The 19,060-nt window shown below is 44.8% G+C and overlaps 1 protein-coding gene across 3 annotated transcripts; it reads right to left on the minus strand.

Annotated features, from left to right (window-relative positions):
• Positions 1-109: 109 nt before the first annotated feature.
• Positions 110-18,524, minus strand: ADAT1 (adenosine deaminase tRNA specific 1). 3 transcript variants are annotated; one of them, XM_081335829.1, is made up of 11 exons: positions 18,029-18,524; positions 17,830-17,898; positions 17,665-17,719; positions 16,393-16,455; positions 14,923-15,053; positions 10,948-11,464; positions 9,721-9,866; positions 8,233-8,332; positions 4,937-5,023; positions 2,486-2,582; positions 110-1,606 (listed from the first exon to the last, which is right to left on the minus strand). In XM_081335829.1, the coding sequence occupies exons 1-11, from the start codon at positions 18,180-18,182 to the stop codon at positions 1,538-1,540; spliced, it is 1,488 nt and encodes a 495-aa protein (XP_081191955.1). In that variant the 5' UTR covers positions 18,183-18,524; the 3' UTR covers positions 110-1,537. The 3 variants fall into 3 exon arrangements, with proteins under 3 accessions (XP_081191955.1, XP_081191956.1, XP_081191957.1); XM_081335830.1 differs by lacking the exon at positions 16,393-16,455 and having other exon boundaries at positions 18,029-18,523; XM_081335831.1 differs by lacking the exons at positions 110-1,606; positions 16,393-16,455 and having other exon boundaries at positions 2,256-2,582; positions 18,029-18,520.
• Between the last annotated feature and the right edge of the window lie 536 nt (positions 18,525-19,060).

Consider the following 19,060-nt stretch of genomic DNA (forward strand, 5'->3'; position numbering starts at 1 on the left):
TTGCAATACTGCTATGTATTTCAGCTTTCCTTTTTTATAAAGCAGCATTTTAAGATTAAGTGTATAAAATACATTTTCAAATAATACAAAATCATTCAGGGACACCCTAGAGGTTGCAAAATTATTTTTATTCCCTTAGGAGATAGAAAGGAACCTTCTTAAATTTGCAATTATTCAGCTGAATAGTGTCATTTTATTCTAAATATAGTATCTCTGGCTGAAACTCTGTCCCCTACTTGAGGCAATTGGTTTCATTTGTGCTTATGTACTATCAAGTCAGTATTAGTCCTTGGCAACCACAGATAAATTTTCTCCAATATTCCTCCTAGCCTGCTTTCAATTTTTTTACTTTATAGTATCAAAAGAGAAACCATTGCCTGCACAATTCTAATCTTTTTAAGTATATAGCAATCTAGCCTCTACCTATCTTTTCCTAAGAACTAGTCTGCTAACTAACTGCTGATTCTTTTACAGTTGATAGCCAAAGCTGAAACTATTCAGTGTGTTCATTGTCCATTCTAAGGCTGCTTGCTATCTCTGTTGCCATTAATTTGGTATCTGTAGTTAATTGTAATCTCATCTTTTCAGTATACGTTCTATCTCAAGTTACAGATGTATGAGTTTTGTCTTACTCAGAAGTAGGGCTAACTGCCTCTAGTGCAAATACACACAACCAAAGTTCCAAATTCTAATTAACTTTAGTGCACTAAGTCCAAGCCCAAAGGAAAAGGTGGGAGAATCAAGTCACAGTTCACATTCCAAAAAATCCAAATGCAGAGATCAACTGTTCCAGATTCCAAGGAGTTTTCTCAGAAAAGCTGGCAGTAGTGCTTTGTTTTTTTAAATGAAGCCTGCGCTGAGTGCAGGTAATCAACAACAGGCTTGCCCTTGCTGCATGATGGGTCACGCAGGTCTTTCCTGGACACGCAGCACTGGAAGGAACTCTGGAATCAGGGTTTTCATCTTCCGCCACCTACAGCTGTCTCTGTCCTTGCCCATAACCCAGACTGAAACCAGTCTGTTTCAGAGTCTGGATTGGCATTTCCTACCCTGTACATAAGTTTCACATGACAAATATTCTGGAATCCCCAATTTCCTAGGGACATTGCACAGCTTGACTTAGTTGGCGCAACTGCACACCTTTCCATAGTCATTTTTTGAGTATAGTCATTATTTTTTGACTTAATTATACTGTGTTTATCGGCAATGTCTTTATTCCCTGGTTTTTTTTCCTAGGGCCAGCTTGACATCTGGATTTTTTGTTTTTATGCAGGACACTAATCTGAGCTCATGATTCTAAGTGTTAAGGAACTCTATAATAGCCTGCACTCTTAGTTAAGTCTCCTTTCTTTAGTGTTGATATATCAAACCACCTTTAACAACCTGTGGGCCATTGTGCTAATCTCCAGATTTGCTGGTATGGTTTGGTAGAACCTTTACTGATTCTTCTTCTGTTGCTTGCTGAATTTCAAAATACCATCAATTCTTCTAGCCTTCGGACTTGATAATTACTGCAATGCTGATATAACTTGATTTTTTATTCCCGTATTAGAAGTTCTTGTAAATATGGAGTATTTCTAAGGTGCCTTGAATGTTGATAGTCCTGCTGTACAGGGATACAATATACACTTCAATTTTTACTAGTTCGGGTAATGAAATGTCTGCAAGAAAACAAGCAAACTCAGAGAGCACCAAGGACCTCTCACTTCAATTTTTGTTTGATCTTAACTTAAATCTGTCACTATCTGTCCATTAGTATCCTGCATATCAGTTTGAGATTGGGACCATTTCTGAATTTGGAGATTTTGGAGAACTTGCTTTTTCATGTGTGCTTCCATGTTTAGTGTCTTTACAATTATCATTTCTTGTCCTTTCTAACAACTCTGAAATTTGCCACCTCTTGATAAGATATCCCATGTTACTATCACAGTGGCTATACGATAGTACAGACTGGTACTGTTTGTCACAATTCATTAAGGCCCTGTCAAAAATTATATCCTTAAAACTGACATGGAGAAAGAACAATCCAGGGAGTAAATATTGAAGTGTTGGGGCCAGGGGTTGTTATAATATTAGAGAATCCAAATCCAGAGGGTAGCATGGACAGCTGTATATGCCTTCTTGCCAAATTCAGAATGTGGTTCTGTCCCATTTTCAGGATGGGGTTAGCCTCAGAGACTCCTAACCAAAAATTATGAATCTCAATGAAAATCCACCATGTATTTCCATACACAAACAGGATAAATACTCAGCCAAACAGAAAAAAGCATACATGCTTTATTCCAAAGTGTGTTTTGGAAGAAAACCTCACTTTCAGAGGAATAGTGCCAAAAGCACTGACATGCTCTTACTATTAGCTATAAAATGGAGCATTAATTGTGCCAAACAGCTGAGAGATGCAAAAGTCATCATCAAAGTTAGACACAGTCACTTGGTTCCATTCTCTCCTTCATGTGAAGTATTGATAATGGTGGCTGTTCCTCACCCAGGTACCAAAGGCCTGGCTGCGCAGTTCTTTCCATGCCTCTTGGTATGAAGCAGCAGCTTGTTTGTACTCCCAGTATGTCCGTAGTCTCTTGGTTCTAAAGAGAGCAAATGACACTTGGGATGGACTCCTGCTCTGGCTCAAGGTGTGACTGGACAAACATTCAACACTACCCTTTCGTGGCCTTCTTGGGTCTTGCAAAAAACTGCAACCATCTGTTTGCTATAAAGATGTTACTGTATACAGGAGAAAACCTCACAGGCAGTTTTGTCTTCTTGCACAGAAAAGACTGCAGAACACATGGCTTGAATCCAGGGAGAGTGTTCACTCCCTTGCAAAGAAACAAGCTGGACAATGGCAAGCTCAGTTTCACAAAAGTTTGGGAAGAAAAGCAATCACCTCTATAAGGGCACCTAGGCTTTCCAAATATTTCTCAATTTGGTTCTGACAGAACTGGCCCTCTTATAAGGTAAATCACCCAGGTGAAGATTTGCTAAACATGTTAACCCTACAGAGCTTGCATAATAGACCATCAACTTTCCACCATTCACGGTTTAAGTTTAAGCTTCTTGTGAGATGGGCAGCTACACAAATTTGATATAGACAGTCAAGACAGGTAGATAGATAACAAGGCTGCTACTATAATATCTGTTGCCTCTTAACCAGTCCCTGCCGGTTAGCAACTCTGGCTGACATTATGGGCTCTCGTGCCGAGGCATCTTCCAGGAAAGGCTCTAAAGACCAAGATCTGGTCTTTGCTCCCTCAAAGAAACCTGACAGAGATACCTGAATTACCTGAGCTATGCAACAGAATGTCAAACCTGGAGAGATTGGGTTTAGCTAATTGCCAAACGACAAGAATGCAAAGTTGTGAAGACTTATGCAAAAGATGATCCTTCATAAGTCTTATACAGTATGGCTTGGCAACGAGATACCTGCAGGGATATCTATATTTCAGCCTATCCTCCCTATATGGTTCCCTTATCCAAGTTAGGAATGAAGCAGAAAATTCAGGAAAGGACAAGAGATGAGTATTTTTCTGGGATACTGTGCCCAACCTCCTACATGAAATCCAGATGACACCTTCGCTTCAGGAATGCCTTGAACTGCCAGGACTTGTGGCTTCCTGCAAGCTTTCCCATTGACTTTGCTTGTTGGAAGCCAGCATGAAACTGTAAGTTGCCATCACACGAGGTCCTTGCTTAACAATCCTTGATCCTCACTTAATAATGACAATGAGGACAGCCAGGACTGTTATCGCATTCTTAGCAATGGAAATTCTAGCCCTAACTGCCATTGTAACCAAGAACTATCTGTGCTGAAAGTGGCAGTTGTCAATATTTAAGGACCCCAATAAAATCTTTGCATTCTCAGAGGAGCAGAAAAAAACTCCAAATCCACTATTTTTGGTAGTTTAAATTTCATCTAATCTCGTGCAAATGTAAAGCAGAAAGCAGCTGCCTGCTGATCATGGAAATGTGCTTAGGGCAAGTTATGGTTTTGAAAAATATTTTTGAAAAAGGCAGACACAGTGAAAACATGAGGAGCATGTGATCAAAATTCCCCGAGGAAGTCAAGAAATCCACCACTCCTCACAGCGCTTAAGCTGCTGGCCGAACATCAGAGCACTATACAAAAGTGGATGGAAGCATGGAGTAGCTATACCTCCCAAGATATTTCTGAGCATATTAACCCTAATAAGTATACCTCCAGGATTTAATCTACCCCGACACATATGGGTGACATACAATAGAATTAGAACGACTCATGGGGTGTGTGCTGATTCTCTGTATAAATGGGGAAAGACACCTTCGGCACAATGTGATTGCGGGGCTCCCCGACAGACTATCCAACATATAGTGAGGGAATGCACTAATAGAAGATACCCAGGAGATTTTAAGGACTTCCTCTGCGTAACAACGGCAGCTACTGACTGGATCTCCAAACTCGACATTAAACTCTGAAATGTTATTTCTGTTTTCCTCTTAGGTTTTATAATTGCTTCTTTTTTTAAAAAAATGTTTTAACCGTTCTAACTTGTAAATATGAAGTGCTTTTAATTCTGTGTGTGACCAGCCATACGCTAAATAAATAAATCCCCAAGGAATGCACTATTGGTCATAACCAGGGTCAACCCTTGTCATTCAGAAATTTACCTGCTCCATCAAGTAGATCATTGATGGTAACACAGGAAAAGCTAAGCTGCTATGGGAATGAGGCAAAGCAGCACTCCCAACAGGGAATACTCAGTATAAAGAAGTTGATCTTTAAAATCCTCATGTGCACATTTGGGGTCAAAATGGCAAAGGAAGAGCATCGGAGCAAAAAATGCAATACACAGCAGCAGAAAACCAAAAACTGGATGCACTGAATAGGGGGAAATAGGAGAGACATGATCTAAGAAGAGATCAGTGTGGTGTTAGAACAAGTCCTGGAAGAAATAAGTCTTACGTGAGAGTTTCTGGCAGGTTTTTCAGAGGAATGCTGGCCACCACCTTTAGAAAAGCATGGAAAAGTTCCACCTTACAAATTCGAGACCTGTCAGTAAGAGCACACAGCAAATTCCAATCAAACATATTTTCTAGCAAATTCCCATAGCAAAAGATCACAACAATAACTATTCCAATATTTATGTTTCTCTGCAAGATGCTCAGTGACCAAGAGAATTGATGTTGGGGGATCAAAAATGGTGTAGCTGGCTGATGACAACAAAATCCAGCATCTGAATTCTTTTCTGAAAGATACTCATTCTTTTAAAAACTGTTCCTAAACCTCATAGTTCAGAATCAAATATCAGGTGTATCATACCAATATGCACCACATACCTAACCCAAATGATTTTGGAGGGTATAGAAATGACACACACTGGTGATATTTGTGCTCAGTAACATCAAGTAACTGTAGGCATCATCCTGTTATTGAAGGCTGCATTTATGATAGCCTGGTATTGACTGGCTGGTGGATAAATCTTGCATGCATCAAATCCAACTTGTGCTTGTAACACTTTAGGTGTTAACCATGAGTACTGCAGATGCCTACTAATTGACTATGAGCCTCAACTCTTAGCAATCATAAAATCCTCTCCAGAATGACCACATCAGATACTCACTCATACATTAATTAACAGATTGTTTGCAACCCTAGAGTTTCTCACAAACTACTCATTTTCTAAGCAGCAAAAATGCACATTGGAAAGAGACTGGACAGCCATTTGTCTAAAATGATAGAGGGTTTCCTGCCTGAGCAGGGGGTTGGACTAGATGACGCACCTTCCAACTTATTATATTATTATTATTAACTTTTATTCATAAAACATGAAACTCAATCAACTGAACACTCAAACTGACTGGCACTAATGGTTGACAAGGGTTGCTGCCAGCATCCTAGGTACCAACCAGCTATGTCCTTAAAATGTAAGATGTTCCGAGTAGCGCAGTTGTTATTATCTCAGCTGGAGCTTCATCCTATAAAATCTACCCAAATTTGTTAAATTAATTCTACCTACCGTGTTTCTCCGAAAATAGGACCTACCTCAAAAGTAAACCCTAGCCTGATTTTTATGCGTGCACCTAATATAAGCCTTACCCCCAAAATAAGCCCTAGTTAAGACCCTGCCCTCTGGTTGCAAGAGGTGGGGTGAGGCGCACGTGTAAAAACCAAGCCAGGGCGATGGGACTGAAGAAAGACCCTCCAGCGGCAGACGCTGCTGTTGTGCAACGGTGGCAGAGCCTTTCGTCATCACTCCCCCCTGGCTCTGAAATGGTGGAGGGGGACTGAGTAAGGTCCATCTTTCGTAGCATAGCAGTCAGGCTTGGGAGAGGAGTGAAAGGGAAGAGGCAGGTGGGCAGCCAGGTCACTGAACCGGTGGCGGAGGTCACCAAGTGGGGAGTGGCCTGTAAGCAGGTGTGGGGAGTGTGGGGCAGCTCTACCCCCTGCCCCAAAATAAGACCGTCTCCAAAAATAAGCCCTAATGCATTTTTGGCACCAAAAAAAATTAAGTCCGGGTCTTATTTTTGGGGAATCACAATAGTTCATCTTCCTGGTCAGACTCTATCCTTTCAAAGCTAATTATTAGTCGCTGTCTGCTGTAAAATTGCCAGTTACAAAGGTGTATAAACGCTCTTCAAGCCTTGCTATTTTATCACCTCTCTACATGCTCCTAAATGACTTTAGACCTTAGCACAAATCATTTTACAGCTGCAAAGTTTAGATATGTAGCTTGGGTGAATTTGTTCCTTATTAAATGCACACTTTTATTAATTGCTTTATCATAAACCACAAGTTGGAGAGGGTAATAGCAATTTATGCCTTGACTGTCCTAGGAAGACGTGATCACTATACAACCAGCATGGCTTATCCACTCCTCCTGAAAACAGTCAGCAAATGTCACTTGTTAGCTCATGCAAGGTTTTAAACTTATTTGCTCCAATTCTGCCTTTTCTCAATCAACCCCATGATCCCATTCTGCCATCCGAGTGGCTGTTCTACTGAACCTCAACAAGGACACTTCAATAGCGCTCTAGGCAGAGCAAAGGCAGACAGGAATTTGTTGGCAAGAAGAGGCATTTGACATGCCAAAGTAATAAGCCAGGTACAGGAAACAGGAAATTAAAAACCCATCCATCATCAAGCAAATATTTAATAACTATAACTTGGATCCAAAATAAGGACAAAGAATATTAAGAGTGCATTTAAAGTTTAATTATTTATTCAATCAACTAATCTATATATTATATTGATGGAGACTTTCATGGCCAGCACCAATCACAAGAAGCGTATTACAAAGCAGACCACTTTGACTTATTGGCAAAACTTCAGGATATTATCAATAAGTGGATCTGCCTAGTCAGAAGCTCATCACATTGCATGTAATTATCTCATAGTCTCCTAAACTCTTCAGAATTTCACAATGAATTCTTAACCCTTCTTAGGACATTTTGCAAAGGGTTTGGCAGTTTTTCAAATTCTTTTATAACAGGCAGAGGAAACAACTTCCCACATGTGAACCCCATCTATTTTATATTCCCCCCCAGATCATCCACTGCCACCACAGTTCAAAAATTCAGCCTTGTTCACTCACAAGATTTAAGGGGCAAAACAGAAATATAAGTCTTCATTTCATCTCCTTAACACACTTCTACTCATCCCATACATCATTATTTTTTCTAATGTGGGTTTAAGGGGCCAAAAGTAACCCCCAAATATTGGCTGTATTCACTCTGGTGATAGTAGGAACTCACGCCCCTACAGAAATTGGAGCAAAAATCAGGAAGTTTAAAAGTCCTTGGCTGCTAAAACATTTCCCACAGCTGAGCCTGCGTAAGAGTATAAGCAGTAAGGGCAAGAGAAAAGGAAGGCATTTTCAACAGAGAATGGTTTGTTTTTAAAAAGAAACCATTCTGCAATTTTCTAGTATGAATTCCTGAAGCGCTCTGAATCCAATAGTATAGAGACTTATTTTAAAGTCAGTTTGTAAAAGTCAGATACAGTGCTACATAAGACCCTCAAGAAACTCTGCAGGAAACTAAACAATAAGCAAATTATTCATATATTTTTCCCAAAAAGACTTCCAGGATGAAGTATTGACACTCAGAGCACCCAAATCCTTTTTTTTTTTTGGGGGGGGGGGAGAACATACAGTGATTTTCCAATCCCCCGCCCCCCACAGACACACACCTACCCGTGTGAACTCCACACTCAACACAAAGGGATCTAGGCAGAATCCCTAGATCCAGAGGCACATGTACCTGGAGGTCAAACTCCCAATCCTTTTCTTGGAGGTCCCTTGTCTAAAACCACATGAAGTGACATCTAATGGGTGCTCTGGGACAGCACTCCAACTGATAGCTGGAAAATGAGATGAAGAGAAGTTACTTTCAAAGAAACAGGTGCTCTCTCTATTGCTGCAACACAATTCCTTCAGACTGACAACCACACATACAGTTCAGGAAATCTACTTCACCAGCTTTTCCAGAAGTCCCTTCCCTCAACTCTTACTTCTTATAGGAAGGGCCATGAGCTCCTTTCATAACTTTCCATAAGATTCAGATTATTGTTTTCTTGGAGAACAGGCTTAGAAATAGTCACTCTCATAATTTGTCAGTACTATAAATAATGCAAGGCTAATAAATAAATAGCATGTAGCTACTTTTATTAGAACTGCTACAGTAACAGAATCTCAATGTGCTTCACTTCCTCCCTCTTTACTTTCATGAGAATTAAGGGGATGGTCTAAGAAGTTTTGTAGACCATTTTCCTGGCCTGGATTTAAGTTATGTTTACCTGATTGTTGCCTTGATAAGGATCTTCATTCTATCTTTCAAGGTCTGGACTCACCATACAGTTCTATTAACTGTTGTTAGCTGCAAAGTCGTGTCTGACCCATCGCGACGCTATGGACAACGTTCCTCCAGGCCTTCCTGTCCTCTACCATCTTTCTATTAACTAGGGGGTTCTTAATAACTGCTGATTTCCAGGAGTCTTTTCAAGTTCCCAGAACTGATTGTGATTTCAGCTATTTGAGGGAATGCCTACATTATTTTCAAGGGCTGCTGTGATCAGGCAGGCTAGGCATAATTCAGTTTCCTTCAATTCAACAATGTCATCTGTCAGGACCCTGAAAGTGCACCTTCTCTGTCACAGCACCTGCACTCTGAAATGAAGTTCCCCCCAAATCTGGATGGTTCCCACCCTGCTGGCATTTCAAAGGACCCTAAAGACTTGGTTCTTTGCCCGGGCTTTGGCAAGGATGGGTAAGCCTCTTTGGAGGAGTGTGTATATTTTGCTGCTGGCCAGTTTTGTCATCTGTTTCTTCTTTATTGCTGCATTCTTGTAATTTTGTTTTTATGAACTGCCCACAGCTGTTGGTAATCAGGCAATTTACAAAATAAATAAAATGTCAATCAGGAATCAGTTCATCAATTAGTAACGTTTATTAGGTAGGTGCATATGCAACATGCATTAGAAGGACAAAAACTCACCACATTCTTTGTCATTAATCAAACCTTCTTCTCTTAGCTCATCAGTTGCCTTTCCTATGTCACAGTGACATCACTGTAAATGGTCATTATGGGAATTTGCTCAAAGACCCAGCCTCAGCCTGCACAGCTTTTGTAACAAATCGAAGATGCAGTTCCCACCAGCCCACCACAACTATCCTAATAAGCAAAGATGTGAAAGGGCAAAAGAGAAGTCTCACAAACTCACCCCCTTCATATAGCCGCCGTGACACTTACCTGCACCGCAGGACACTAACTTTCCTTGTCCCAGAACATGGCCAGACTTGGCTGCTTCACGACTATGGATGAAACTTAGCTGGGACTGTAGAATTTCCAACTCTTGAACCTGGAAACCCTCTGGCAAATGTGAGACCGGACGACACCTAGAAAGGAGGGGAGGAATAATATAATATTTATTTATTTATATTAGACTTGTTTGCTGCCAATCTCGCCTTCCATTCAGCAATAATGAAAGGTCATCCACTTGGTGTAAAAAAGCAAATATATTCTGGACATAGCCTCTATATCAGCGTAAACGAATCCTCAGAACAGGTAAGATTTTGCAAAGACAGACCAAGGGTAGGCCAAATCGTGTGTTTCACAAAGCAGTTAAAAATATGGCAATGGAAGTGAGACAGACAATTATCTGATTGCTTCTGTCCTTTGCTTATTTTAAACAGGTTTCTATCCCTTACCTTAAAGCTCTAAAGAGAGTTGTGGGGTTATTAAAGCTATTCTTGATGTTAAATCTTGGAAGCAGCACACGATTTGGGAGAAGCAGAAAACAAGAGAAAGAACAGTTTTCTGTCCCTCAGCAATTAATTTATTCCTGTTGTAATCAGCAATAACCAAATAAAATATGAACAGGGTCTTAATTTGCTTAATATAAAAAGATCATACATTTTTGCAATACAAACATCTCTCCAAATTCAGGATGCGTAGGACAGAATGTTCATTTTGTTGCTTACTCACCAGAGTGGAGGGGAAAAAACCAGACTGTGCTAGAAGATTAAAATACAAGAAGCTAAATGGCTGCACTAATCCATTTATTTTCTACCAGTTTGCCCCAGACATTCTCTCTCTGTATATGTTGGGACAGACTAAGTAAAAGAATCTTGAAAAAAAATCATCCAGAGTTGTTACCAGGAAGACCTATTTTTTGAAAACAACCCCTCTCCAAAAACATTAAGATGTCTGTCACCCAGGACCTTACTGGCATAAGAGTAAGCAGAAAGTTTAGGCCTGAGTGCACACATCTTTTTCATCATTAATAATCTCCATAAATTAAAAAGATGGTTTACTCTTCCAGATAACTACATCTCTTGCCATCCTTTCACAACTATTCCAATGGTGAGGATTTACAAAAAGAACAGGTACCCTATCTTGTTGCATGGGTGTATCAAACAGAGGAACTTCAAGTGCTGTGCTGTTCCATCATAGTCTTCCTAGTTATAACTCACTCACCTTGCAACAATGGCCCGGTGCAAAGCTTCCAGACTGTAGGGGCATTGACCCACCACCAGGGCTGACAAGTAGATAGGCTGCTGAAGGAAATGCATCAGAAGTGCTCCCTGCCAGCCAAGAACATTCCAGCGTGCCAGTTTATCACTACAAGACATGGAGGCTGTCTGGGCTCCACGGCCTGGCTTGATCCGTAGAAGCCCTATGGTATGATATTCAATGCCTGGCCTTCGGGAATCCATTGTATCTCCACGGACACATTTGGCCCCTGTTCTATGCAGATCCACTATTTGGGTTTCTCTAAGGTGATCAGCTGAGAGCTCTGAATTATTGGAAGAATTGCAAGCATCCGTTCTTGGTTTCTTGGGAAAGGAGCCAGTAACTGTTTCTTCAATCTCCCTTTTACAGCTTTCATGTGCCCTGCAGTCACTGCTGTCTATTCTGGGTACTTTTTCTGGACTCAGGAGCAAATGTGGCTGGGCATCCATTTCCATCATTGGGATAATGGAGCCATCCCCACCTACAAAGAACAGGAGGGTGGACAAGTTAAAGAACAGAGGAAGAGACATATTTTCCCTCAACAGAGAACAATTCACTAATGATAAGGAGTGATGTCTTGGTAAGAGGCCAACCTATGCAATTTCCCGAGAAACCTAGGTAATTTCCCTTCAAATTCCATGAAATAAAAGCACAGGAACAAAAATATCCTCTGATAAACAGGAATATACTAACAGTACCGCTTTTATTTGTAGTACAGTATTATAAATAAAAATAACAATTGAGTTGGAACCACCACTAACTTTCTATGAACACATTTAATAGTGTTCTAGCCAGAGTATGTGTAATGAGCCAAGATATTATATTATTTATTTCTTTCTTTCTTTCTTTATTTATTTAATTTATATACCGCCCTTCTCCCGGAGGACTCAGGGCGGTGAACAGGGCAATACATAAAAACTAGATACAAAAATTAAAAATTATTAAAACGTGATTAAACAATGCCCATAATAAATTAATACAGATTAAAAATTGAAGTCCATTTATAAAAATCCCACCCCGTCCCATCAGGCTAGGCCAGCTTGTTTAAAGAGATGGGTTTTAAGATCGCGCCGGAAGGAGCAGAGATCGGGCGCCATCCGGAGCTCGACCGGAAGATGGTTCCATAAATCCGGTGCACCCACAGAGAACACCCTCCCCCTGGGGGCCACCAGTCGGCATTCTTTGACCGGTGGCACCCTGAGGAGGCCCTCTCTGTGGGAGCGTACTGGGCGGAGGGAAGTTGACGCCGGCTGCAGGTGCTCCCCAAGGTATTCCGGACCCATGCCATGAAGGGCTTTGTAGGTCATTACTAACACCTTGAACCTCACCCGGAAGACAACTGGTAGCCAATGCAGCTCGCGGAGCAAAGGTGTGACATGGGAGTATCGGGAAACTCCCAATACAACTCTCGCGGCTGCATTCTGTACCAGTTGGAGCCTCCGAGTGGTCTTCAAGGGTAGCCCCATGTAGAGAGCGTTGCAGTAATCAAGACGAGAGGTCACGAGCGCATGAGTGACCGTACGTAAGGCATCCCGGTCTAGATAGGGCCGCAACTGGCGCACCAGGCGAACCTGGGCGAAGGCCCCCCTAGTCACAGCTACTATATGGTCTTCTAGGGAGAGCTGTGAATCTAGGAGGACTCCCAAGTTGCGAGCCCTATCTACAGGAGGTAATAACTCACCCCCCATAGTGAGGGGTGGGATATCCTGAATATCCCGAGATGCCGGTACGCACAGCCACTCAGTCTTGTCAGGGTTGAGTCGAAGCCTGTTCCTCCCCATCCAGACCCGGACCGCCTCCAGGCACCGGGACATCACGTCGAGGGCATCACTGGGGTGGTTTGGGGTCGAAATGAAAAGTTGGGTATCATCAGCATACTGATGATACCCAACTCCAAAACCACGAATGAACTCACCCAGCGGTTTCATGTAGATGTTGAACAGGAGAGGCGAGAGGACCGACCCCTGAGGGACTCCACAAACGAGAGGCCTCGCGGTCGACCTCTGCCCCCCTGCCAACACCGACTGTGAGCGTCCCAGGAGATAGGAGGAGAACCACTGAAGAACCGTGCCTCCCACTCCCAATCCCCTGAGACGCTGCAGCAGGATACCATGGTCGATGGTATCGAAAGCCGCTGAGAGGTCTAATAGGACTAGGACAGAGGAATATCCCCTGTCCCGAGCCCTCCAGAGATCATTCACCAGCGCGACCAATGCCGTCTCCGTGCTGTACCCGGGCCTGAAGCCCGATTGGTACGGGTCTAGATAATCCGCTTCATCCAAGACCAGAGGGAGATGATGCGCCACCACACTCTCAACAACCTTCGCAAGAAAGCGAAGGTTGGAGACCGGACGAAAGTTATTCAACACAGCCGGGTCCAAGGCAGGCTTCTTGAGGAGAGGTCTTACCACCGCCTCTTTCAAGGCGGCGGGAAAACTACCCTCACTCAAAGAGGCAGATATAACCGCCTGGAACCAGCCTCGTGTCCCCTCCCGGGCTGCATAAACCAGCCAGGAAGGGCACGGGTCCAATAAACATGTGGTGGAGCTCAGCCTCCCCATGATCCTGTCCACTTCCTCCGGAGTTACAGGATCGAACTCCTCCCAGGTAACATTGACAAGACCGCTCGTGTCCTGATCGTCCGATACTGCCCAGTCGGAGTCCAGACCGGTCCGAATCCGAGCGATTTTGTCCGACAGATGTTGACTAAATTCCTTGGCGCGCCCCTGCAAGGGTTCCTCACTTACCTCCTGATTAAGGAGGGAGCGGGTCACCCTAAACAGGGCGGCCGGGCGATTATCTGCGGACGCGATGAGGGCAGCGAAGTAGTTAGACCTCGCCACCCTCATCGCTGCGAGATAAGACCTAATATGGGTTCTTAGTCGCAATCGGTCGGATTCAGATCGGCTGGACCTCCAAACGCTCTCTAGGCCCCGTCTCCGACGCTTCATCTCCCAGAGCTCCGCGGAGAACCATGGAGCCCATTGGGATCTGCGCCGGGTCAGGGGCCGCAAGGGTACAACTCGGTCAAGTGCCTCCGTGGCCGTCCTTTCCCAGGCTTCCACTAAGGCATCTGCCGAGCTGTGAGCTGAGGAGGCAGGTGGGGACCCCAGTGCTGCCTGGAACCTCTCAGGGTCCATTAAGCGCCTGGGGCGGAACCATCTGGTTGGCTCAACAACCCCACGGTGGGGAGTGGCAAAACGGAAGACCAGCCGCAGGAGATGGTGATCGGTCCATGACAGGGGCATAACAATTGGGGAGCCCCCACCAAGATCATCTAACCACCGACCAGATAAGAAAACCAAGTCAAGGGTGTGGCCTCCCTCATGAGTCGGTCCATGAATTACTTGCGTCAGGTCCATGGCCGTCATGGAAGCCATGAACTCCCGAGCTAACTCAGATGCTCCTCCCAGGGATGGTAGATTGAAGTCTCCCAAAACCATAAGTTTGGGAAACTCAATCACCAGCCCTGAGAGGATATCTGAAAGCATCAGTGAAATTTCAGGTAAAGTGGATCTACCAGAAATTAGCCATAGAGCTAGTTTTCTAATAAAAACTTGTTTGAATGACACTTTGATCTTATAACAAAAATAAATGTAAATTGGAATAATTTTTGAGGTTCAAATTGATTAGAACTTCTACTTCTGCACTTATACATATATTTATTCAATATCCGTATTTCCCCAAAAACAAGACCAGGTCTTTTTTTTTTTCCTCCAAGAGGCACCAGGTCTTATTTTGAGGGGATGTCTTTTATACTCCCCACCGGCACCGACAGCCCCATCCAGCCACTTCTGCGGCCAAGGTCCTGTCCTGTCCTACTCTATTCTACTCTAAAATGCAGCAGTACTAGGTCACCTACCAAGGAGTCAATTAAAGAAAAAGAAGCAATTCTCCCAAATACAATAAGGTCAATGAAGCTATTCCAATAATACTTACAAGGTGTGTGACTGGTGAAAAAAACAAAGCTGATAAGTGGTTTGAGAAGCCATTTCCCTTTTTCGGTTCCAGGGATGAAAATGCTAGGGTCCTGACCTACAGCAGCTAGCCAAAGTTGATGAATAAGATACCTGATGGGCAAGAGGAAAGAATCCTTAGAAGACATAGGAGAGAAATACGGTCCCAGCACTTATAATAACAACTTTATTGTCAATTGGCATACATGAAAATGAAATTTTGTTGCATACAGCTCTCCAAGTGTCATCAGCTCCGATACACACTCCTTGTTCATGGCCAGTTCAAGTTATAGATCTTCCATTTTAGGGAAGTGAACGATGGCAAACAGGACAGATGGAAACAGAGCTCCAGGTGGATTAGCCCTCAAATTAGCTTGTATTCCTGCATGACAATCTTGCCTCCTTTACTTTGTCTGATCCTGTTTCTTCCACCTTTTCCTTTTCCTCACTTTTCACCCCTGGAGAACGCTGCTGCCAGCACCAACTCCTCCAAAAGCCTCTCTCCCATCTTCTGGGCCTGCCGACCACCTCACCCAGTTCCTTTGCTCCATAAGCCCCAGAACCTCTCCTCCTCTGCCTCCTTTAGAAACAGCCTTTATTTGCAATAGAATCCATTGCTGGCCCAGCAGTCAGATCTTGTGAAATAATTATGAAAACTTGTTTTTTGCTACTGAAAATAAAAAGACCAGTAAACTGATGAATGAAAAATACAAGGGAGGGGGCTCATTTGACCAGAAAGAATTGAGAATGGAACTCTGTTAACTGCCAGGAGTAACTTAGGACAATCATTATTGTTGGGGCCACTGTTTACATTGATTTAATTACATCTACAATACACTGTTCCTAAAAATGCCCTGCAATAAGTATCACTTTTAGAAAACCAATACAAGTATTCCTCAAACGTTCACTTAAGTGAATATTCAGTTACATCATCCCCGTATTTAAGACTGGGTCCCAAAGACACATATCTTGCAGTACCACAACGATGTTCACCCTTACCGATGATCATAGAGATGCTACAACATGCTCCTTTGGCCGCAAGCCTAAGAGCCCCACACTGCCTATGTTCGCCTCCTGTGCAGTCTTTGGTGCCAGAGACCTTGTCCAGCCAGACAAGAGAAGTGCTGGGCTGGCCTCTCCCCTTCCCTTCCAAGCCCGCCTCTGCTCACCACCTGGAGTGCTAAACCACCCAGATTTCAGCAATTGCACTGCTGCAGAGCATGGCACACCTCTGCCCTGCCCCCCCTTTGCCAGATGCACTCTGAGGCCTTTTCCAAATTGCAAGAGGGGCTCCTAATCAAACCTGCTTTCCAGCTCTGTCACATGCAGCTCAAGGCACTTTTATTTCACTGAAGAAACGAAAAAGCTGCATTGCTAAAGGATGAAACGTGCAGGGAAACCAAAGAAGAATCCTCCGAAGTTGCCGCTTTCCCCAGTGCGGAGCAAGAGATACCATGCAACTCCATGAGGCAACTTCCGGGAATGATCAAGTCCGTTGTCAGCTTTCTCCATGGGGCTAAAAAGAAAAAAAAAGATCAGCCTTTCCAACTTTCTGTGAGTCATTTCCAGAAGTTGCCTCGTGGAGTTAAATGGTCTCTCCTGCTCTGCACTGGGGAAAGCAATAGCTTCGGAGGATTCTTCTTTGGTTTTCCTGCATGTTTCTTCCTTTTACAATGCAGCTTTCCCATTTCGCCAGCAAAAAAATGGGAAAGTATTGAGTTGTGGGAAGAAACATGACAGAGCTGGGAAGCAGGTTCAATTAGGACTTGGAAAAGCCCTCAGAGTGCGTCCAGCAAAGGAGGGCCATAGGGCAGAAATGTGCCAAGCCCTCCAGCTCTGCAGCAGTGCAATTGCTGAAATCTGGGCAGATCTGGCAGGCAGGAAGACACCTGTGGGCCACAACGGTCACCCCGAGGGTGGGGGCAGCCAGTTCTCCCCTGGCATGCAAGCAAGGGGCACAGGGAAAAGGCATGCCATGTTCTCCAGCTCTGCGGCAGCGCAATTGCATTGGCATTCCAGCAAGTGGCAGGGTAGGGCCGTGCCCACTTGTGAGAGAGGCTGGGTGGGGAAGGAGAGAGGCTGGCCCATTGCTTCTGCCTGTCTGGACAAGGGCTCCGGCACCCAAGGCCGTGAAAGAGGTGAGTGTGGGCAGTGTGGGACTCCAAGGGGTGGGAAGAGCATGAGATCTCTCAGTGGGTGGCCAAAGGCAATGGTCTTGTCCCTGCACTAGGCATCCCATGGTGTTCCCCATTCCCAAGGTGTCCCATGCACTCTTAATGACCATACATTTGATTAACCATTGCATTAGGGAGGCCCAAATTCTACCCTCTGACTTTCAGATGCTCTTTCTCAGCTTAACTACAGGATAGTTTGATATTTGGCCCAGAAAGGCAGACCTTAACCAGAATCCATGATTGCAACCAGCAAGGTTCCAAAGCGTTGACAGAAGCTGTAAGAAAACAGGTTTAACTAAGGATCTGCGGAAATAAGAAGGGCCTTCACACAAGATAGCCACATTCAAGCTCCTTGGAGTACAAGTGGGCTCAGTCTAAGAATTGACAAGCAGCTGGCAGTTCTTTCAGATGGCGCCCGACTACTCTCCCTGGCTGCTCCCTCAGGAATGAAACAGCCTTCCCAAACTGCTTTTCAGGGCAGCCCCGAACCAAGATGCTCTCCCGACGGCCACGTCTTGGAGCTCGGCTGTTTTCAGTTCTGTCGCACCTACCTCTGGAAGCTTCTCTTGGCCATCACCTCCGCGTGGCTGTCGTTGAGGACGTCCCCTGCAAAGAAGCAGCAGCAGCAGCGCGGCCGGGTCACAAGGCGCCGGGGCTGTCCTTGCATCCCATCCAGGGCCTGGGGAAGGGCGCGCCAGCCCCGCGGCCCCGCTTACCCGTCTCCCTCATCTCGGACTGGCCGATACACTTCGTGCCGGTTCCCATGGCCACGACTTCCTTCACGGCTGCGGGTGGGGGAAAGGCAGGTCACACGACGGGGGAAAGAGCCGCCCGCCCCCACCCGCCTCAAGCCGGGCGCCCGCCCCGCCGCCGCCCACCCCGGCCTGCCGCTCGAGTCCTCGTCGAGGGCCTCACCGGGAGGCGCCCCGCCGCCTTCCGCTCGCTCCGCCCGCAGCACCGCCGCCAGCTCAGTCCACTCGCGCGTGCCGCGGCCCGGCTTCCCCTGCTTCGGCAGCCGCGCTTCATAATGGCGGTAGCAGAGAGCCGCCACTTGGTCGGCGTCCCACATGGCCCAGGGCGGAAGGAGAGCGGAACGGGACCGGAAGCGGCTTCTCTGTTCCGGCGGGAACACGAGACGGAATGAAGGTTCCCCCGAAGCAAGAAGACCGCGGTCAGGGGCTTGTGCCGGGCACCCGACCCTGATTTTCGGTGGCCTCGCGGGGTTCGCGCTGCCCGCCACGGGTCCCTTCCGCCCCCCACGGCCATGTGAGACGGGCGTGGCGTTGCTCCGATCCTAGCCGAGCGAGCTACCCAAAGCCAAGCGCCGCCGTCAGGGAGTGGCTAGTCAAGGCTGGAAGCGTGGCGAGTTTCAACCATGTTGGGAGCATAGCTTTCCCTATTCTCTTCAATGTTGTTTTTATTCTTTTGAAAAATTCTTTAACGAAAATTATTAAAAGGTGAGAGTAAGTCCACTCATTCATGTGACAATTCTTCTACGCTTTGAAGACTGCTTAGCTATCTTGCTTTATGCATTAGGCTTGTTTGCCAACTCGTCTTGCCCAGCAGCTGCTCTGGGCAATTTACGAACATATTGGCTGCATTTTCCTGATTGTTAAACATGCCCAAATCTTTTAACTGTTCTCGAAGGGCTGGTTTACAGACTCTTCACTATCTTGATGAGCCTTCTTCAGAACCTGCTTCATTTTGAACTGTGGTACCTACAACTGGATAAATTATTCCAAATGGAGAATGGCCAGGGCAGAGCACAGTGGAAGTATTTACATTTCATATTTCTAAACCGCCCATCTCTCTCACAGCGGGGCTCTTTCTACTTCCTGTGGTTTGGACACTTTGTCAGTATATCTCAAAATATCCTTTCCCTTTTTAGGAAATGTCACACTGCTGGCTTATGCTTAATGTCTGGCCAATAAGGACACTGATCTCTTT

This window comes from Vipera berus (genome assembly GCF_964194415.1).
Source record: "Vipera berus genome assembly, chromosome: 10".
In the NCBI taxonomy this organism is placed as follows: domain Eukaryota; kingdom Metazoa; phylum Chordata; class Lepidosauria; order Squamata; family Viperidae; genus Vipera; species Vipera berus.

Excerpts from the sequence above, each read along its gene's own strand:
- ADAT1 (XM_081335829.1), bottom strand. The coding sequence starts at position 18,182 with ATGTGGGACGCCGACCAAGTGGCGGCTCTCTGCTACCGCCATTATGAA. Across the intron at positions 17,720-17,829 it reads GTCCGAGATGAGGGAGACGG|GGGACGTCCTCAACGACAGC; the intron begins GTAAGCGGGGCC and ends GCTTCTTTGCAG. Across the intron at positions 11,465-14,922 it reads TTTCACCAGTCACACACCTT|GTGGGGATGGCTCCATTATC; the intron begins GTAAGTATTATT and ends TGTTCTTTGTAG.